Source organism: Hesperophylax consimilis, chromosome 16 (assembly GCF_061612785.1).
Source record: "Hesperophylax consimilis isolate HC1 chromosome 16, BYU_Hcon_1.0, whole genome shotgun sequence".
NCBI classification, from domain to species: Eukaryota; Metazoa; Arthropoda; class Insecta; order Trichoptera; family Limnephilidae; genus Hesperophylax; species Hesperophylax consimilis.
In genome coordinates this window covers 23,656,247-23,679,837 of record NC_142851.1, presented here as the reverse complement: position 1 = coordinate 23,679,837, position 23,591 = coordinate 23,656,247, and the positions used below count along the sequence as shown (strand labels likewise).

The 23,591-nt window shown below is 33.5% G+C and overlaps 1 protein-coding gene across 1 annotated transcript in view; it reads left to right on the top strand.

Annotated features, from left to right (window-relative positions):
• The window catches only part of LOC149416907 (neurexin 1-like), a 460,023-nt gene that overhangs the window by 370,701 nt on the left and 65,731 nt on the right, over positions 1–23,591 (top strand). The window contains exon 5 of the mRNA XM_089641346.1: positions 1,032–1,167. Within this exon, the coding sequence (XP_089497472.1) occupies positions 1,032–1,167 (136 nt within the window). The remainder of the gene's footprint in view (positions 1–1,031; positions 1,168–23,591) is intronic.

Genomic DNA, 23,591 nt, shown 5'->3' with positions numbered 1-23,591 from the left:
AAACCAGATGTAAGTAGAAATATAAAATTTACTAAATACTAAGACATAATTTTTTGGTTGAACCTGCAGATGTGACAATAGTGTGTGTGTTTTTTTTTTTTTTTTTTTCTTTATTCATGAAATATTAATGTGTACAGTTTTTACATGCTTTTCGACTACCACACTAGACACACGCCCGTATTATGGTAGTCGAAGTGTTATTATTACCTATTGTAAAAATTATATTTATAGAAATAATTAAAAAATATTTTTATTATTTTCACATTCTTGATTCCATATTATTATCTACCTGAAAACTTTGTGCTTTTTAAGATGGAAATAATTTTATCGAAAAAACTTTTAAAAAGTTTTACTTTTTTTAAATATTTGTTTCACTTGATCGTGCTATATTTTCCTCGGGTGTCCTCAAGTTCTTCTACCATTCACATATAGTTATTCTCCTGAAATATCTATTTTCGTTCATCACGCACGCTTCATCTTACCACAAAATAATAATTTGATTCGTGTCTTTCTCAGGCCTCCCCAACTCTTATTTCATCTTTTTACTTCATCTAGTGTCATGAAATCCACACTTTTTCTTTAAAAAACTACATCGTATGGTCTTTAGATCAGCCATCATCTCATTCCAATGCAGATCTGATGTGTTAAGTCTTCTCCGGGCGTCCCTTTCTTCTAATATTCAAACTACTTCTCTAAACACTCTTGACACTAATAAGAACACTATTTTAAATTTTCATCGAAATAGTCTAGTGGTATTTGAGTCTATAGGGGAGAGACAAAGAAAAAATATTTTCTAAATGTATAGACTAGTGCAATAATTAAGTTAGGTTAGGTGATAATATTTTAGAAAAATAAATTCTTAAAAAAATGGAGCATCGGCACATCCAACGGAAATTCCACTTAACGGGAGAAGACAATAAGCAATGACATTACGTCAAATTAACCAATAACATCGTCTTAGATCACAAAATATGTGACCCTTAATATTATCCACAAATTCAATACTCTACTAAAACAACTATTTTTTCCAGAATCTCCGCGGAAACCAGACGGATGCCTGTGAGAGGCAGGACCCCTGCCAGCATGGTGGGATCTGCATCTCAACGGACTCTGGACCAATATGTGAATGTAGAAATCTGGAGTACGAGGGAGCCAATTGCGAGAAAGGTTAGTAAAGAATCAATTAATGCGCTGAGATCTGCAAACAAACAATAAGGTATCAATAAAAATTTAAACTACTAAAATTATGAGCCATAAAATTATTTTTGAAGAAGAAGATAATCCTAATAAATCTCAACGAAACATGAAACAGACACAGAAACATAAAAAAGGATCAAGGTTTAACTTAAAAAAATTATTAAAAGATAAGTAATTCCAATATAAATTAAATATTCATAAATATTAGTAAAAGTCAAAAGATGTCCCATATTATTTAAGATCGGGTATTTTTACCCGAGACACTACTAGGTTACAAACCAATTCTATAGAACTTTCTAATCATTCAAAAAGAATGCTGCCAAAAATGTGCGAAAAATAAGTTTCAAAATATTAGTATATTGTTCATTCTGAATTTGAAATATGTGATCGGCAAAAATAATGTAAAATAATTGGGTTCCAATGGTTGAGTAGTTATCCTGGGTTGAATTCCCAGGTGAGAACGTTCTTATTTTTCTGTATTTTGTTCTGTTTCGTGTTTCGTTTAGATAAATTAGTGTTATCTTCTTCTTCAATGACACATTGATGGGTATAACCTTTAAATAGTATTAAAAGAAAAATTATTCCAGTAAAAATAAAACATAATAAAATGATGGCTTTATGCCGACCATCATAAGTTAGTTAATAATAAAAATAAAACTTATTGCTTTACTTCGCTTCTTCTGCCGCGATATGTGAAAATTATTTTTTCATCAAGCCGATTTCACGCTCGGTCTTACTTCTTTTTCATTGATCAAACCTTACTTGTTTTTCTTCTAATGCGAAACTTATTTAGTACAAAAAAAAAAAATTAACATGATTTTTTCTTGTAGATATTCAATTATATTAGTATTCGTTTATAGCTATTTCGCCTTTTTTGACATTACCTACGTACCGTCTAACCTTATTTCCGCCTGTGTAAGTTCATTCTGACACCATTCCAAAGAAAGCAATTTTTGTCCAGATATTTGCATTATGTACAAACAAAGTTCTCTTCAGAGTTTGATAGTTTAGCATCATGTTTCTGAACATTATATTAATTGCCTTTGAACTTCAATACGGATATATAATATATAACTTAAAAGCTATCTCCCGTTTATAATCATATTGCATTACCAACCTAATCGTAAACTAATTAACCAAAGCGTTGCGACAACCGCAGTAAAATATTACACGATTTGCCGAAATGAGTGGTTTAGCAATAAATATGATTTCCCAGGGAAATAGCGGTGCAATGTCCAATCCACGGGAGATTTCATATATTTCCACCTGGGATTACTATTATCTTGAACGTTTGGAAAACGTCTCGTAAGATAAATGAGAAGCAAAGGCTTTAGGGATCCGAATGAGACCGGGTTTTAGATACATGCATTGGTTAGCAAAATATGACTTAAATAGACCCATTCTCCTTTGTAAAAGTGAGATGAAATGAATGAAACGTGTCGAAAGAGAGTATAGTAACAATAGAAAAAAATCTAAAAATACAGAAAACCATCGTCCGAAATGATTCGGAATCAATTATATTTGTAGATCAGTTACGTCAAACTAAATCTAATATTTTCAAAAGATTTAATTATCATCTTTTTATGTTTGTTACTGGTTTTAAAAATTCTTTGATACAGTTTCCGATAAAATTATTATTTGCCAATTAGAAAAGATTGATATACCCGGCAACAAATTAGTCTTGTTTAAGAGCTAGATATTTCATTGGTTAAACCATAAATTGTTCAAATAAAATCCGCCCAATCAGAAAAAATAATGCCACAAGTGGAGTCCCACAGGGTTCAAACCATGGTCCAATCTTGTTTATAGTGTTTGTAAATCATATTAAAAAAATATTGCTTAATGTATTTATCTTACCTTTTGCTTATAATCTCAAAATTTATATAATCTTTAAAAATATGTATCATAGTTTAACATTGTATAGTTAATATAAAATAAAAAAAACGTTAATTTGGTGCAATGTAAACAAGCTTTCCTTAATATCTTAAAATGACAAGTAGCCAGATTTTTCGAATAAAAATCTAGTGATCTATAACTACAACGTTGATAACGATGTTCTCGAGATATTAACGACTTAGGTATCACTTTTCAATCAGATCTTTATTTTGTTAACCATATAACAGACATCTTTAACAAGGGCTTACAAATGTTGATATTTACAACTAGGTTAACTAGAAATTTCAATAATATTTAAAGTTTTAAACTGTTGTAATTTGCCTTTGTTAGAAGTCGACTTATATATAATTCTCCTATTTGGAACCCACATTACAATATTCATGTACAAGCTATTGAAAGATACGTTTTCTAATTTTTAAAATGGTTATTCCAGTCTGTATTCAAAATTTTACCACCTACATGTAAAAGCCCTCTGCGTTAAATAAATCAAATAATTTTGTTGAACTTTAAACTTTTTTCAGTAATTTGCTTAAATTGTCGGACAGAGGGATTTTCACGGATTGGGTATTTCTGTATAAAATTCTAAATTATGCATTAGATATCCCAGAATTGCTAGCATTGTTAAGCTTTCGAATTCCACTACGTAATACTAGAAGTCGGGATTTATTTCGGTGGAGGAATTCAATGACTAACTACCATATTTATTCCTTATTTCCCAGAATACTTATGAAGTAAATAATTATACGAAGTCAATGTACATCTTTAATTTATCACTTAACGCATACAAAAGATTGTAACTGAAGCAGTTTATATATGAATAATAAATATTTACCGTATTTATATAATTTTTGCTATTCATATGTAAAACCTCTAAAATAGTGTTAGTAAATTAAGAAATAAATAAATGATTAAAACATTTTATTGGTTTTGCAGAAAACGATTTTTAAAAGAAAGCGGGAAAAGATTCTCCATTTATTATCTAGTGGCGATTGAGTAAATTTAGTTACACGATTCTTTAATTTTGTTTTTTAAATTTCCGGTAACAGCTCTATTATAAAACCGATAAATATGAAATTAACAATGAGATATGTGTGGATTTTTTGGTTCTAAATTACTCTAAGCAGTTTATATTTTTCGGTAATAATCGGAGCTACGATCTTTTGTATGACCGCTGCCGAATCCAAAACCGAATGCCGTTTTTGTAAAAACCACAACGCTAAATTCTTTCCTTTCATTTTAAGAGTACGAAAAGTTTGAAGCTGATGGTTTGTAGCCATTTTATATTCTCTTATAATAGTTTTACAGCATTATCAAATCTTAAAGAAATTAATAATAGCTAAGGCTTAAACCTTAGAGCTTAAATAAACGTGGAATTTAAGCTTTGTTCACATATGTGTAAATAAAACAACGTTTGGGTTATGTTCCACACGCTTCTTTATTTCACCAAATTTACGTGGGAATCAAAATTTTAACATGAAAATTTTACCTCATCTTTTGCGACGCTCCTTAGATGGTAAAAATACTTTCAAAAGTTTGAGTTTCCCTTTTCCATGTTGGAATAAAATTGGCTGCCACGTGCAAAAGAGAATAACGTTGTTTTTTCAATAATCAAGATTCAGATTAAAATACGTAAATAAGCACCGAAGGAATATTTAATCAAAAATAAATTTTTAAAAATGCTGGAACCTTGTGGTCCAGAGAAAAGTCTGAAAACTTACACCAGGTCCTGTTTTGTGGTAAATAAATTTCGGTGATAAAAAATTGTGGAATTCAAAAAAGTCCAGGGATTAAAAATTATTTGTCCATTATTACTTTCGCCAATTGCTATGTTAGGTGTGGCAAGCAATTCACTAATGTGCAGAGCATATATTAGTGATGTGATGGACTCGCTCTGGGATAAATTTTTTTATTGTTGATTTATTATGGTGGGAAAGAAATTTTCAGTTGGTCTCACGACATAGGAGATTACCAGATGTTGGACAACTGATTTTAAAACAAGTGTTTAGATTTATTAGGGTAGAGAAAAAAAATAGGAACATGCACTGTATCGTCAGAGACCTCCGTGATGGTGGTTGATAATAGTAAGCCGAGCTAAAATGCTGGTGGGCCAACACGCCACTGGACTGGGGGTAGTCAAGTTTCATCCTTTGAACAAAGAATTAGACATTTTACTGGAGAAGTAACAATTTATTGGTTTTGAAACGATTTAAAATTAATGTGACAGGTTCTAGGGCCATAATTGATGTGTTCCTTTAGTGCATTTCTGTCTTTTGAAAACAAAAAGCATTCAGAATTCAAAAAAACATAAATTAGAAATCGCATATGGTGATTTGGGGGGGTTGGTTTGGGGAGGGGGAGTCTGGATTTGAAAGCGCGGGGAGACGGTCAAGACAGTCAGCGTTGAAGAACGGAAGAAGGAAGTCGATAGTCGGTGGTTAGAAAAGGCGGTTCAAGACAGTTAGCGTTGAAGAACGGAAGAAGGAAGTCGATAGTCGGTGGTTAGAAAAAGCGGTTCAAGATAGTCAGTTTGAAAGCGTTGGGAGACGATCAAATACAGTCAAGGGGGTCAGAGTTTCAAGGTCTGGGAGACGGTCAGGAATAATCAGGATCGGTCAGCGTTTTAAGATAGTCGAGTTAGTAAAAACTAGGAAGCGCGTCAACAAGAATTAATCGTCGGGACGCGAACACGGCTAAAATCATTTAGTGTAGAAGGTGCGGTATTCTAACAGCATGAGTATTTTACTGCATGTGACTGTGTTTGTTTTTTCATAATTATTTGGATTGTTGACACTAAGATGTATCGGTAAGTCTATTATAATCTAATTATTAACACTTATTTCCCTAATGTAAACCAAATAATTCAATTGTATTTTGAAGTAGGGGTATTTAACTTGAGTACTATAGGTCCGGACCTGTTAGCAAGGGAGGCCATAAATCACCTATTGCATTGAAGTGACCGGGTCTCGGCTATTACAAAAGGACTAAGAGCGGTTACCCTGAAGCCGCTTAAGATCATTCAACAATAGACATTATTTATGAGTTAGACTATTTTTCGCAATTTAAAATGATTTAATAATTCTCCAGTAGTTATATTTAGCGCCAAAATTTATAGAACACAAACCATTGTGTTTATGCAGTGTTTTTAAGTCCGGCGAACGGTTATTAGTCAAAACAATCAGATACCTATGGGCGGAATAGTAACGGATAGAACGGTTATTAGTCGAAACAATCAGATACCTATGGGCGGAATAGTAACGGATAGAACGGTTAATTAAATGCTTCAATGCCTGTTATTTGACAATGAGTTGTCGTATCCTCCTTGGGAATTCAACTTATTCTTCACGGAATTCATAGAATATATTTAATTAAATATAATTTATTCAAACATCACTCTTTTCATTCATTTTTGAATCGGGATAACGCAGCGGATTGAGGCTAGCCGCCGAGAGAATGCATCTGTCTGGCATTCCTATTCTGTCAAGTGAGATTTTCATCTTTCATGAGTTTGGCGGGGACGGAGTGTACGAATTTTCCGTAGGCTGTCCTATCTTACCAAAGCGACAAAAGCGAAGGGAACGAAATTTGTAATTGGCTTGCCTAATAGGGACTTTTGTGTTAGCAAAGTCGATAACCCTGGATACCGAGATAAAGTCTATTTTCAGTAGAGTAGCGCCGGTTTTTACCCTGCTCAGGTGTGGTTGAGTTATTCCCGTAAAAAGCACCGGTTTCTGTCGAAGGTGTTGGCGGACCAGCCTTAGATAGTCACCCTGAATAGACCCCTGTTTCGAGTATTTTCAGCTGGTGAGAGGACGCTTTCACTGAGTTCAAATCGAAGGGAACGAAAATTGCTAATGGGCTTTCCTACTTGAGTTAGCTGGTAGACGAAGGAACAAAGCGGATAAGGGCTATGCTATTCTTGTCTGGCGTGTGGGGAGGATTTTCTCGCTGACAGAACGAAGGGATCGTGACGAATATGAAGTTGTTTCGGCGATTTCTGACGTCCTTCCTGCCAAATTCAATAAGTACTTACCCCACTATAGGAGGAGAAGTCATCCAGAATTAGGTTTGAAATTGACTCCGACTGAAACCGTTTGAGCTGACGGAGATCGGATGATTTCAGATTCACGACCTGATGATTCCAGTATCCCTGATCCTTAGCGCCGGAAGTCGAGGATATCATTTTCTACCATTCTTTGATATTTGAAGCGAGCGGAGGGTAACAAACGATAGAGCGAATGACCATGACTTTGAATTGGAGTAAAATCTCCCGTCTAGGAAACATTCGTTATGTCGGATGGACGCCCTCATCCAAATTAAATATTGACATGACTATTTTGAGTGTGGACGAAAGACTTGAAGTATGTTCTGTATTGTACATATGATAAATATGTGTCATTACCTCTACTGGAACGAGAAGCTGTATGGACTGGAGCCAGGAGCTATTTGGAGTAGCGTGACTGCAGAGGCGAAGTCGAACAAACTGAAGCTGAATTCATCATTATCCTTACGAGCGTAAACCAGAGGAGTGTTCACGGGACTCCCGAACTCCTGACGTTGCTGATGCAAACCACTTCAGTATATGTTTATGTTTGAGGTTAGTAGAGTGGACTCCTAATTTTCGGCATGCTGGCGAAGCTTAACTCATCATCGATTTGGGGGAGGTTGACGCGACCTAGACCTCGCGCTACCCACGTGACCCAAATGGTTCCTGACACCAGGCGATCATGCCACCGGACCGGAGCAGCCCCTTGTACCTAACGGTATAAGATGAATCTTCATCATTCATCATCAACATCAACATCAACAGTTACCACCAAGGACCCACATTCCACCTTCATCACCCTCCGGCAGGAGGCAAAACATGTCATTATTTCATCTGTCGCTGAGCGATATTCAATTCATTTCTGGAGGTGTTGGGATTGGACCATCAACTTGGCTGCTCTCGAGCTGGTCACGTTGATGGATGGGATTTGGACGGAGACCAATCGAAAGCAACACATGTTTTGTCTCTAGCTATTCCCGAAAATACCTACTCATAGAAATAACTCACAAAACTAACAAACCATAGTCAAATCATTAACTTAGAATCTTGTGCATCTTGAATTGAATTGTGTATAGCGAATTTCATGTACTTGTAATTAATTGTCTCATTATATTAGCACTTTATCGACTGCAGCAACCGGAAACGTTTGGGCGAGCAAACAAGGTAGGAAAAGGTAGTTAAAATCAGGGTAGTCGGTCATTGTCTTATTTTCAAACCATACAGAATGTAACACGCCTCATCTAAAAGAACCAAAGTTACCACAACCAATTAAAAGGATCCTTCAATGAATTAATCACTGTCGAAACAAAAAATTACACAACGTGACATATTAATTCGTTAAGATTGAAGGGTTGATAAACCGCGAGAAGTTGCAAATCAAACGAGCAAAATATTAATTCGTTAACAAGAACCCTAGGGGAGATGGTAAAAACATTACAGTGACTTATCGTAACAATGTAACATTATTTATTAGTGTTGTAACTTTCAGAGAAGATATCCATTGCCTGAAAGAATTACTTCTGTCAAACCGTTGAATCGGAGAGATATTTTCTTATTATTCGACTTTGGCTTTTATAGACAAATATCAAGTGAGAAGCTTAACTCCACAGGTCTTGGATATATTCTGTCAGAAAGTCGGAGTATTTCCTCTTTGCAATACAATAAATAGAATATTTCTGAATGTATTAAAAAAATTTAAAATTGTTTTTGAAAGTGATGAAATATAATTTTATATATTATTATTAGAAATAACCATATATTTTTTGAAAAACATATTAAAATTTTGGTTTTAAGTAAAAATAATTAATGGCTCACTATATGTTTTTTGTAACTAAAATTACTGATAACTAAAAAAATAAATAAACATGCTTTTTTATTGGACAAATGTATTACAAACGTTACCTACATTATTTTTTGACGCTTCGTGTTAAAATAATTATTAAAAATTCACAAAGACAAAAAGATGTATCTGAGACCATATGAGTTGTTCCCAAAAGCAAACAAATAAGCCTTGAAGGGTGAAGATTTAAAATAATTAACAAAAAAGGGTGAAACCTAAAACAATAAATCGTATCACAATGTGGATTAATTTTTTTTTAATAGCCTTAGCCTCGTGTATTTTTTTAAAGCCCACTCCCCAGACATTCAAAATAATATCATAATGTGTTTTTCCAAAATCTTATATGTAAAAAGTATAAATCTTTCCCAGGCCGCAGGCCCTTTAGATTTTCAGTCATACAAATTTCACATTGCAGACAGAAACGGAAAGATAAAGTTTGAAAAAATAACCAAAAATTTCTGAAAAACTTGAATAGTTGAAAATTATTTTCGGAGAACAAGCTGAACTAGAACACGTCAAATAACACAGAGAAAAAAATGAAGACACTAAATAAAAACGTCAAAGCGTTTTCATTGGGAGTAATAGAATTAAATACATATAAAAAACTTTTTTACTTGGTGTCATAACTTCTTTTAACACAAATGATATTTTTATCTGAATGTAGGAGTTTTACAAAGGTACCGTAATAAAATGATGTTATGATAGCATTTTGCACATTTCTTTTATTCTTTATTCTAGGGTAGAAGATGTTGTTTTGTTTGGGAAATATAATGTACAAGGATTCTTGTGAGTAATATTTTTGTTTGTTATGTGAAAACCTGTTTTCCATTCTTTTGGTTATGTAAGAATCCTACGAAGCGGATAAACTTTATCGTAACCATTCTCAACAAGACGTAAAACTGGAATTGTAAACTCTAGTGTTATAAGATTTACAGAACTTTTTAAATCTAGGCGAGAACAATTATTTTCAGTTCTCATGATGATGTTTTTTTTATTTATGAGCTATGAAGCATTAAAATATATTTTAAAAAAAACAAGATGCCATACTTTTCTGTAAAGGAGGTCGCGGGTGCAAATCCCGGCACGAGCACGTAAACTTTTACATACGTTGAAGAAGTAACCATCGGTTTTGAAACGTGTCGCTTAGTTGGATTTAAAATTCATATGAATTTAATTTACTTAATGTTATTTCCCAATGGATTTCATTAAAAATACGATAATATACAGTATATTATCTTCGACAAGTTCCAGAGTGGTAGATACTTCCGACCTATTGAAGTACCTCCATTCAGAATCTATTAGCTTGATCAGATTTTATTAGCAAGCTACTACCCCCACATTACTCTTTCTCGCCCCCTTCCCTTCTCCAATACTTTCAGCCTCATATCATACCTCAATTGAGGATGCAATAGTCACAATGGCTCAAGACGATTGGGAGCAGTTGGGACTCTTGTGCGGTACTTACATTTAAAAAAGATATTTTTTAATTCAATTAGAAATAAAAACATTAAAACTCTCGGACAAAGCCGAATAAAACATGAATATTATTTTAACATCAATTTAAAAAAAATATAGCTGCTTCCCGACCTTTGCCTTACCCATCTCATTCTAGTTCCAGGTCCCTTGAACCCTCAAAAAATCCACAAGTATACCAATTGGAGACGCCATAATCCCACTGACTGCGGACAACTGGGGCAGTTGGGACCTTTTTATTGTATTCTCATAAAAAAAAGGATATCATTATTCAGAAAAAACATCGCTCATAGAACTACATTTGCCAAAGTCGCGATTTTGATTTAAAAATCCAGATTTCACCAACTTTGTTGCGTAAAGAGACCACATCTGCCTTATATATTTTAACCGTTATTGTTAGATGAAATGTTTATTTCAATTAAAACAAATCGGAAAAAAAGCAAATCTCTTTTCATTTTTAAATAAATTGTAGTTGTTTGATTTTTTGAAATAAATTTCAAAATTCATCAAATATATACTGACATCTTTGTTAAAAAACATGAAATACATATGCAGGAACATTTATTTTCCATTATATGGGCGATGCAATTTATTTAACATACCGATAAGGAAATATTGCAGGACGGAAGTCAGATATAGAGGATTGAAACAGATTTGAGGTTACAAATGGCCTAAGGTTATTTAACTTGTCAGATTGAAAGGAAGCATTGGTTGGAACTTTTGTAGAAGTTGACTCGGGTGGTGAGTTTTCAAGTAGAAAGTTGAAACATAACACAAAGGTTGTTGAACTGCTTGTTTGCCTGATGACTTGGAAAAACAACTTTAGCAATCAGAAATTTTATGGGGATTTCGAAACTTTGTTTACAACGTGTTACATATGATTTTATTTTCAATGTCCATTGGGGCGAATAAAAAAAGGGATGGTTTCCAAATTAAAAATCTGTGGAAGTTTAATGAGAGATGTATAGTAGAAATATGCCGCAAATCATGTCTTCTACGTAAGGTACTTTATGAGCGCAGTTCCGCAGAAAGTGAAGTTTCCCCGATGATGGCCAACCTCCGGTGGGAGAGGGTATTAGAAGAAGGATTAAAAATCAGACAAGATTCTCAAAAGCCCGCAGCAAATACGATTTCGATCATGACATTCGCATTTGGCGTATATTTTGGGGTTAAAAGGGAAAGGAAATAGATGCAGGTTGAGAAGTATGTACCTGTCTATTAAAATCTGGTACACGGCTAAACCAAGCTTAAGCATTTTGAACTATTACCAAACCGTAGTGCATCATATATTACCTATGTATCTAAAGTCCAAAAGATTTTAAACTTGAGGAAATCACGAAATGGCACGAATCATTAAGACAAATTTTTAAGAAATTTCAAATATTCCAATCGTAATAGCGTTTTTTCAGTGTGGCAATATTCCAATTATTAATTACGAAAAAGTGAGTGTTCGTCAAATCGTTTGAATATCGAAGCAGACGGAATTCTCGTTATTTGGCAAGCCTGGCAACTTCTTTATTTTTATCCGAATAACTGAATATAAGGCTGGCCGCACACATACGTTTTCCGTATTCGATTTCCGAATTCGTTTTCCGTATTCGGAATTCCGTGAGACTAGCGCAAACGTTCGTTTTTCTTCATTCGGAATGTATAAACGTCAGTACCAGTGTTGCCAACAAGGGCGATATATCGCCATTTAGGCTACTCAGAGCGAGAATCGGCGCCGAAAAAATCTAAAATCTGGTCGCCAATTAAGCTACTTCAAAAACATCAATTTTAAACATGTCCCGAAATTCTCTAGCCACCCCCCCCCCATGAAATTTATTTTTCTGGGGACAAATTTTATATTTTCTTGAAATTCTCTAGCCACCCTCCCCATGAATTTTTTTTTATTTTCTGGGGACAAATTTAATTTTTTTGAAATTCTCTAGCCACCCCCCCCGTATTTTCACGTAAACATGTCCCACCTATCAATTTTAAACATGTCCCACCTAACAGCAAATTTGGCTACTTTACGCTACCTTATGTATGAGAAACGGCGATATTAGGTCAAGATCCGTTGGCAACACTGAATTACGAACGGAAATTTCCGTACGTTTGGGTCGGCACAAACAAACTGTATGCAATAGCTGCGTTCCACATGACGTCATTAGGTTTTTTCCATTCGGTTTCTCCGAACGCGCCGGCTCGCATTCGGAACGTGCGTAAGGAATTTGTTCCGTTCGGAACTAAAACGAACGTGTGCGGCAGTTAATGTATTTTCTACTGATTCCGTGCATTCGGATGTCCGAATACGGAAAACGAATTCGGAAATCGAATACGAAAAACGTATGTATGCGGCCAGCCTTATGTTATCATGCATTTATCGACTGAAGCTTATTTGGCCACATTTTGGCCATTTGAAAAACCCTCGCTGGCCAAAATGCAGCCAACTTGAATACCTAAATACCTTTTTTTAAGTTAGACATTATTTCAAAGTTCTATATTCACAGAGCTAACAGTTTTACACAGCAAACGGTTTCCCCATTTTTCAAAAGATGTATCGCATCTCTGTACAATGCATTAATATAATCAAAAAATTTCAAATGCGAAAATTTTTTCTAAAGTCGTTTTGTCCCTGCGTTAAAAATTTGCGTAAATGCTTATTGCTTATGGGCTTATAAAAAAGTCACACCTTGCGTAATCAACCAAAGGTTTATTTGAAAAAAAATTAATATATTTTTTTTAATTTCCCCGATACAGCTTTTACATGCAAAGGGAAATCATTAGGTGATACTTTTTGGATCATGTCCAGTACTTATTCCAACCACATGCTTAAACCTTCTGTTGTCTCTTTGTCTCAGACCACTGAACCTTTTTAAATTTTTCGTATGTTGTATTTTTATTTCGTGCATGTATTTTTTATTTTGTGTGATTTTAATTTTTATTATAATAATTAGAATAAAATAACTTTGTTTTAATACCACTTTATTGTATATATTTTTAATATATAAAACTTACCGGTTTCGGTTCACCCTGAACCTTCATCAGGGATATATAAAAACATATGTTTAATGTATAAACCAACCGGTTACGGTTAACCCTTAACTTTCATCAGGGATATATAAAAACATATGTTTAATATGTAAAACCAACCAGTTTCAGTTCACCCAGAACCTTCATCGAGGACATATAAAATCATATGTTCAATAAATAATTAAACTTTTAATAAAATTCGTTTTTTCTTGTTGTATTTTTATATTTTGTATCTATAATTCATGCCTGGCAATATAATGTTCTTTAAACTTATTTTAAAGCTTCCTTATCATAATCTGCAATTGCATTTGCTGCAAATGGAAGGGATATGATCGCAGCAGATATTCCTTGGCAGGAAACGGAACGCGTTTTGATTGCTTTTTTTTTAGCAGGATACTTTTGAAGGACCTTCTCAATGTGTCCCTGTTGGTTTCTTTCTGTCTTAATAGGAAGCCAAGCTAGGCGGATATAGTCGATTACACGTTTTTCGGTTGACTACACTTTGAATCCTACAAACAGCGCGGGAGGAGATGTGAGGGGGTGAATATTATACTATTTTCTACGTTGTATCTTTACTTCAAGTTGCCTGGCAAAGCAGATGAATACGATGAAAGATGAACCCCTAACAGAAGGGCAGGGGACATGCGCGGTTGTTTCGACGCCGCGTAACCACTTGAAAGTTAAAAAAAATAGTGTATATGTGAAATCATACGTAGAACACATATTAAATCGTCTTTTCGTATATTAAATCTCTGCTTATACATAATTTAATATAATATAAAATATAATATTTTATATAATATTACGTAAAAAGGTTATTTCAATTGCATAATATAGTCAATATAGAATACAAAATACAATGCCTTAATAGTGAATATTCAAATTTTTTGTTGAAACAACTTTCTTTAATAACTTTTTAAAGTTATACCCATAAATGTAATATATCATCAAAGAAGAAAATAATGATAATAATAAATCTTAACGAAACCTGAAACAGAAAAAGAGAAAGAAAACAAAAACAAATATGGCTAGGCGGGGATCCTGGGTTCGATTCCCAGGTGAGACCGTTATCTTTCTGTGTCTAGTTCTATTTCATGATTCGTTATCTTTTTCTTCAGTGCTTTAATAATGGTTCGTTTTAACGGTTTCGGATATAATGCTGTAATTGAAAAGTACTCAATTCAAAGCCTATAGTATTTCAATGGGCGATTTTACAAAAGATTTTACATACTATTTGTTGTCTTATTTACGGTATTTTATCCAATAATAATGATACACAGTAATAACGTATAAAACGAAAAGAAAAACCATGAAAATTACAGAAAATGGATAGGACATGTATATTCGTTAGTAAATAAAGACAAGTAGTACCAAACCATTTGGAAGATAATGATTTGTTCCGTTGGAAGTCTTCGTCATAGTCTAATTAATATTTTGAGGACCATAGTCATATCAATATAAAATATTGCACGACGCTACCTGCCTAATACGGGAAGGTTTTTTTTTGTATAATTAAAGTAAATACAAGATAATTTTTATCATACATGGTATTCATTGAACATTTCAATTACCCAGTTAGTAGAGAAATTTTGGGTCTAACTGGGGAGCTAGTCTATTTACTAATTAAATAATTACATTTATAAATAGTAATGGTGGTCATATAGTAGGCATCGTTATTACAATAAAAATACAGTATCTAAGTATTTAAAGGACAAAAGTAAAAAAAATAACATTACAAAAATAAATTGCAACAGTGCATATCTGAAAATCATCGATCATTGTGTAGATTTTCTGTAAAAAAAAAGTAATGTCAGTTGTTTTTTAAATTTTGAATAGTTTTTTTCACTTTTTATTATATCGGGTAAATTGTTGAATAGTTACACAACAACTTCTGGCTACTTAATGCTAAAGCTCTGTACAAAAATTTTATATCTTCCTATAATATAAGTTAAGTTCCAGAAACACTATCTGGGTAGGTTCTGACACAGCATATAATGGCGGGACTGTCTGAACTGACTCCATTTTGGGGCGAATGGCAAAATGGCCAAATGGCGAAGAAAACATTATATCGATCTGCAGCGAGGGGGACCAAGTGATGAATGACCTGTTAAGGATGTGTTGCATTTGCAACATAATGTTGTTTTTCAATTTGTAAGGCCGGTTTGGGTACCGCCGTCCCGGGAACCATTTATCGGTTAACTAACACCTCTGCCATAGGTCACCTGGAGTGGTTCGCTACGTTTGGTGACTAAGCAGAGGTGCCCGGATTCATCGGGTGAGGTGTGTTCAGAATGCGCCTACCCACCAGCTGCGTGGCGTGCCAGATCGGGAAAAGCTGGTTTGGGGAGACCCTTCCACCTCTCAAACTAGTCTCTCTTGACCCATCGCTAATATATATCATATCTTGAACCAAGGAAGAGTGGAGAGGAGAGATGAGGCCACCTCCGTGAACTAATCCCTTGTGGGGCCTTCAGATAACCAGAGGGCAATAGAAAGGATAGATGAGACCTTGGAAAATACATTGTGGAATCAGAGGACATAGCCACATATACAATGATAACCCTTGTGAAGTTTAAAGAAGGGACCTGGTGACTATTAAAGGAATGAGGTCAAATGGGAGATAGAACAATGGGTCCATGGCCTAAGTGCTCACGGAAACTACATGTAAACCTTTACGCCCTATAAATAAAAAAATAAAAACAATGTCATTATGTGAATGTGCCATAATTTTTGCAAATGGCGTCAAAATTTATTGTGCTTTGCCATTTATGTTATAGACAGATAGAGAATTAGTTGAATACAATGGAGCGATACACACCTAAAAACGCGAAATTATTGTTACCACTTATATATATTACGAATTTCCGGTCTGTTTTTTTCAACACTGATGGGGCAAAATTAACGTCATAATATGAATTGGCATGGTGCAGGACAGCGAAGAAAATGATGACTAAATTCCCGCTGCGACAAAAATCATCACCTTGTATCATGACGAACAAAGGTAATAGGCATAAAAATGGTTAACAAAGTCTATAAATGCACGATTTCAAGCGCAAAGGTGGTTTTTATTTATTTTGTGAATAATTTTTGAATAAAAAAATAAACCTGATCGAAAAAAACTGATACAGATAATTTTAACCATAATATTGTATTTTTTAAAGTTGTTTCTTAAAATAATGCGTTCATTCATTTTTTTATTGTGGTTTACGCTTATATTTTTTATAAAGTAACTAACGATTTTATTATCATTTTACTCAAGCGAATTGACGGAAAAAGCTTCAGTTCATTCCAAGCATATTTTCTTGTTACTCATAATATAAACCGATTCAAAGTTACGATATAAGTTTAACGTTAGGCTTCGCCTTAAGCCAGAAATTCGCTACGCGCATTCAATCAAAACATGACAATCGATGAGAAAATTTATTTATTTCAGGACAGAAGATCCCGAGTTGTGATTTTGGTAATGTATAGCTTATATCTCGATAGATTGAATGATAAAAAATGTCTTTTGAGAAAATATTGATCCCTGGTATGAAGGTCTTTCTTTCCGAAAAATCCCTATACACAGCATCCCCAAAAATGACATAGGCCCTGAGGGAAATTATTTTTGTCAAGGCCTCCTACGTGGATCTAATGTAAAAAAAAACTTATCCGAATAAATATTCATCGTAGTTCAGTATCCTCTCCGACTCAATAATCCACGGGGGGAGTAAGGTCGGGCACTAACCTCGTTTGGAGATCTGAGGTGCAATGCACCAAGCCGAAGCTGATTCGCAGATACCACGGGTTATAACGCGACTGGGTTTTCACTGGGATCTTGTAAGCTCCTGCCAGTGAGAATTCCGCGGTTACTTCTCTTTCTGTTGCACGCGCCATTCTGAGAAAGAGGGAGAGGTTGGAATAGAATGGTTACATCTTGGTAGTATCTCGAATTATCTCCGTTATAGGCGGGCGCCATTTTAGAATTGTCCCATAAATGCCACCTTAGATATGGCGGCCAGTGAAAAATAATGTTTGTTGCATGTCTATGAGTATTTTACTCACTTTGTATCACAACCCCAAGGGTGCGATTGAACCCTCTCTCCAGGAATATGAACTTTAAAGAATTCATTGTAAACAGACTAATTAAATATCAAGTCGCATTCAAACAAGAAATTTTATAATTACTGCCTAAGTGTTTACAAACGTAAAAAAATATATTTGTAAGCGTTAAATGAACATTAACTGTATTAATTTCCTAGCACTTCTGTACAAAGTTTTTTTTACTGTTTTACAAAAGTGATAGGTACTTCACAAAAAAGCTCTTAAAATATTACGGCTAATGATTATTTTCTGCTTATTTACATGGTTTTTTTCCATTTTTAACTAAGCTTTTAGCAAATGGCAAGAGTATACAGATCAAAATTTTATGATTTAAGAGCATAAAAAACTTTTTACAGAAACTTAGAGTGTAATGTATAAGCAACGTCATCCATGATTAGCTCGGAGACATAGGAATAGACATAGTACGTTCAGATATATTCAATTTATTTGAATTTTATTGCAAAACGGAAATATTCCGATTTGCAATTAAATTGAATATTTCTGAATATATCCGAAAACTCTCTCATATTATTGGAAAAAAAAATATTTTTTGGAAATATTAATATTTTCTTTTCAAACATAAAAAAAAATGGCTCACTTCGTTTTATTAAGTTAAATTACTGATAACTAAAAAAATATTTTTATATTAGACAGATTTATAAAAAAAGTTTTCGGTACCTCTCTTTTTGTCGTTTCAAATAAAAATTATTATTAAAAAATTCACGTAGTCTCAAAAGTTTTGTCAAATTGCTCTCGGTACATTTGGTTTCATAATTGTACTGTGGTTAATTTCTACATTTGAATATAAAGCGTGGTGTTTTTTTTCTTTCTAACACCGTTAAAATCACATTAGTAAGGATGACACAACGATTCCTGTGAGTCGTTATGAGTTGTTCCCAAAAGCGAACAAATTGATTTGAAGGGTTAAAAATAAGATTTTTAAAAGTGGTTGGAATTCAGAATTTAAACAACAAATAATTTTAAAATTTCAAAAGATGCTGGTTAGTCTACAAAATTTTCAAAGAAAAATGTTTTATTTCAAGAAAAAACTATTTACCTACGTACGTGGAATGGTTTTTTATTAAGTTATTATAGAAATTTTAATTTAAGGCGTAATGATTGATTGAATTGCATGGTATTATGTTATTAATACTACAAGAAAATAGAATCTTAACATACATATACTACTAAGATTTAAATTTTATGATTGGAAATTTTTCTTTCAACGTAACATGTTTTATGAATCAATATATATTATGATGTTTTTCCTACTACTAAGTACGTACCTGACAACGAGTATATAGATATATTGATAGATGAGGCCGATAAAATTCTGATGAATCAATATGCATGACACGACATATCGGATAATGTAATATAATAAATCGATGTTCTACTTTGTACATATTATTAGATTGAGTTAAGTTAATCGACAGCAAATGAGTTCACCAATTTGTATGAAACGTATTGATGTAACGTGATATTATGTTGTCAAACATATCAAGTTCTTTTTTGTATTTTGATTTTTTTATTAGCAAATTAGTCTCATGTAACTAGATTGATTTAAGACACCCAATAACTTGGATAGAACAATCTATGTAGGTAGATAAACTACATACACTATACTAGTAGTTGTATGATCAATAGTAGACCTCGCGACCAAAAAGTATATTTCTACTTTTCTCATAGTTTACAAATCAAAACTCCCTCTGAAATCATAAGATTGTTAAGGAGGGATAACTAATTTTATAATTTGTTCAAAGAAACTATCTTAGTGTCAACTCTGTTTTTGTAACTTTTTTCAGGCAAGTAAGTACCGTAATAATGAAAAAGTACTAATAAGAAAGTCTAAGGAGGGGTTGGGACACCTTCGAAAGAAAGGTACTTCGAAGAATCTTAGGAGCGGTGCGAGAGGGAGAGGCATGGAGAATCCGCCACAATAAGGAGCTATATGACATCTACCAAGCTCCCAGACTCTCTACTCATTTACGGCTCCAAAGACTAACATGGGCCTGACATGTGCACCGAATGCCAAGCACACGTGTACCAAAGAAGGTTCTAACAGGACACCCGGGAGGCTAACAAAAGGCCGGCAGACCTAGGCTGAGATGGGAGGACGATGTCAGGAAAGATGCCAGAGGACTACTCCATATTGCAGATTGGAAGACGACGGCCGAGGACAGAGGGCGGTGGAGACTCGTGTTAAAGGAGGCCAATGCTCGAAATGGGCTGTAGCGCCATTGAAAAAGAAGAAGGAGGGGTTGTTTCACAGAATTTGAACAATTCATCAAATTTCATAGTTAATTTTCAAGTTCTGTATAAGTTCTGTTATTATATCATTATGGGCTAGTTGCTTTGCAAGACTGAACGAATAGCAGAACTTGAATGGAACTTTCACAGAATTTAAAAATTAACTATGAAATTTGATGAATTCTTTAAAATCCGTTAAACAACCCATCCTAAATTAACACGATGATATGAAATTTGAAAAAGAAAATCTTTACTGAACCGTTAAAAAGGCCACCATCTTGAAACAGAAACGGAAAGAAACAAATTTATATAAAGATGAAATGCAAAACGATCGAGTTAAAACAGTACTTCGCTGCGCTCAGACAAAGATGAAATAATAACTATGTGGTAATATAAAATTTCAAGCAAGACGTTTTATGAATTATTTTATTTAATTTAAATTATCTCGACTATACCGAGGTATGAAACAATATTATGTTTGATATATCATGTCCTCATATTACTATCGAAGACCGAGTGAAAATACGCTGTGTGCTAGTTGGATTTAAAAGGAGCGGTTGCGCAGCCTTTTTCATACAAAACTTACATTTGAGGCCAAAATACCCAACCAATCTGATTTATTTTTTTAATTTTTGAAGATAAAATTAACGAATTTTAAAAGAATATTATATATTTGAAATATATATATTCAAAAGGTATATAAAATATCTTATAAGACAAATGTTTGCTTTTTTGATTACTTGTATTTGAAATTGAAATGTTATATAAGCCATTAAAAAAATTTCAAAGATTTTAAAGGCAACTTTGGCATTTTTTAAAAGTATAAAAAATAATCTTCAAAAGGGTTTTTTTACTAGAAACGAAAATTTATATTTAAATTTTATTTTTGAATAATGAAAAATGAAATTTAAAATAGTATTTTGATGAATAAATAATGTACCAAATAAGCTTTAGTTAATTTTTTTTAATTTTTGTTTGGTTAAGATACCTAGTAACATGCAAATATGTCATATAGAATAGTATTATATTTTTTTCCAATACCAAATGCGATCATAATATAATATTGTTTATAAATAGTATACAACACTTATGTATTTTTATTTAACTAGAATACTTTAAGATACGCAACGTACGAATAAAGCAATTTAAATTACATAATGACAATTATAAAGAAATACACTTTAATAAGATCAAAAAAAAACAAATAATTAAAAGCAATAATTAGTCGCCTGAAATATCAATTTAAATTGAAAATATCTCCCGAGTAAAAATAAATGCCGCCAACGGGAATTGAATCCCCGCCTTCTGATGTCCGGTCGGGTGCTCTGAAACCACTGAGCTATGTCGGCTTATTTCCAACCCGCCAAATGATTCAATATGTACTAGTACCTCAATCAACAATTATTGCTTTATTTTTACTCGGGAGATATTTTCAATTTGTATTGATATGTCAGGCAACTAATTATTGCTTATAATTATTTGTTATCCATTATGTTTTGCATAGAATTTTGTCTTATAAACATTAGTTTATCATTAAAAAATAATGAAAAAAAAACGTTTGGAAAATTATGTGTGCTAAAATATGTCATCCACTAGAGCAATTGGTGTCGTATATATATATATTTATTGTATTATTTAATTAATACCATTCCTCAAAATATTAATATTGAAACATATGAAATTGCTCACTGCGAGTTAAAGCCAATGAATCTAACTAGATACCACTGTTTATCCCATATTTGAGTTATATACACTGTTCTATACTTGTTAAGCGATCGCTCAAAACGTTTTTGCAAATTTGTCACAATATGCCAAAAATCGCTCAATTGGATGACACGTGTTGATAAATAATTAATAAACAAAGCATACGAATAATAATTCCTATACTACCTTATAACTCCGTTTCAGGTTTTTTCAATGTAACGCTATCCGAGACGTTGGCATGAAAACCAAGCGAAATACACCGTATAATATGCATTGTATCTTACTAGGCAGCCAGTTATATACGAATGTCACATAAATATTTTCATTACTCTACCAAAGACCAAGCAAGATGATTTCAAAAAAAAAATAATAAATCACGTACTTACCAAACTCAATGCTGATAGAATTTTAGACAGGCCAAAAATATCGTGAGCCGAATCTACATAACCTGAGATTGGAAGATTTTCCTTGCCTCGAATAAATAAGTAACGCTTCCCTCCACGCGGTACTCAGTACGGACACTTCCAAGCTTGTTTGGTGGTAAGATGGCAGAATTATGAGGTCAAATATGAAATATTACCCGCCGCCACTGCGAATTCTGGTCACGGACGGTTCCAATTATCTTCGGCGCCGCCACTGGCAAAGATTTTCATACTGCCGAAATAATATTGTAGGCCGTCAATTGGTTTTATGCAGGGGCGTCCTGGGATTTTTTTTTAATTTAACCTAATTGCAGACTTTAATTACCGATCATTAACAACTGTAGTACCTGTTATCTTAATGGAAATATTTTATGAAAGTATTGAAAAAATAATTTTAATGGTAATTTTTGTATTTACAAAACAATATAAAGTTGGACCAATTTACAAGTGACAATTACTTCTTTTAACCTAAATTCACATTGAAAAATAAATAAATAATTTCTTCGAAAAGAAATGGAATAGACAGTAGACAGAGATAATAAAACCACTCAAATATACAAACAAAAAAAATTGAGTTCTTGTCTTCCATTATTTCAATGACGTTCATGGCATGAGACATGACATGGGCGATGAGATTCAGTAATTTCAATTCACAGGCACGTTCATGAAGAGAGACATAACATGGGATATGAGATTCATTAATTTCAATTCATAGGCACGTTCATTAAAAGAGAGACATAACATGGGCGATGAAATTCATTAATTTCAATTCACAGGCACGTTCACGATAAAAGACATAACGCGGGCATGAGATTCATTAATTTCAATTCATAGGCACGTTCATTAAAAGAGAGACATAACATGGGCGATGAAATTCATTAATTTCAATTCACAGGCACGTTCACGATAAAAGACATAACGCGGGCATGAGATTCATTAATTTCAATTCATAGGCACGTTCATTAAAAGAGAGACATAACATGGGCGATGAAATTCATTAATTTCAATTCACAGGCACGTTCACGATAAAAGACATAACGCGGGCATGAGATTCATTAATTTCAATTCATAGGCACGTTCATGAAGAGAGACATAACATGGGATATGAGATTCATTAATTTCAATTCACAGGCACGTTCACGACAAAAGACATAACACGGGCATGAGATTCATTAATTTCAATTCATAGGCACGTTCATGAAAAGAGACATAGCACGGGCGATGAGATTCATTAATTTCAATTCACAGGCACGGTTTCATTTTGAATAGTGGTCTTTCATCATGGCGATTCTGAAAGTATCAACCGCTCTGAACGTGAATTATATAATATGAGTAAATTCTGAAATAATATAAATTACCTATTTCAATGAAATTTGCTTGCGGATGCTGGGATTTGAACCTGCGACCAATGGTTTCGTAGCCCAAGATCGTAACCACCAGGGGCGGTTCTAGATTTTTCGTGAGTTAGAGTAGTAAGATTTAAAAATGTGACGATATTGATGTTGCTCTTGTTGTACTGAATACACGTAGGGTGTTAAGCGATGTACTTGACTTATTTTAACCAGTTATTTCTGACATTATTTGAAGAAATTTTGTTTTTATATCAGTAAAGGCGGTAAAGTTTGAGGTGAAGGGTTGGTCACTTGGCTTTTTTGCTTGATTTAAAAAA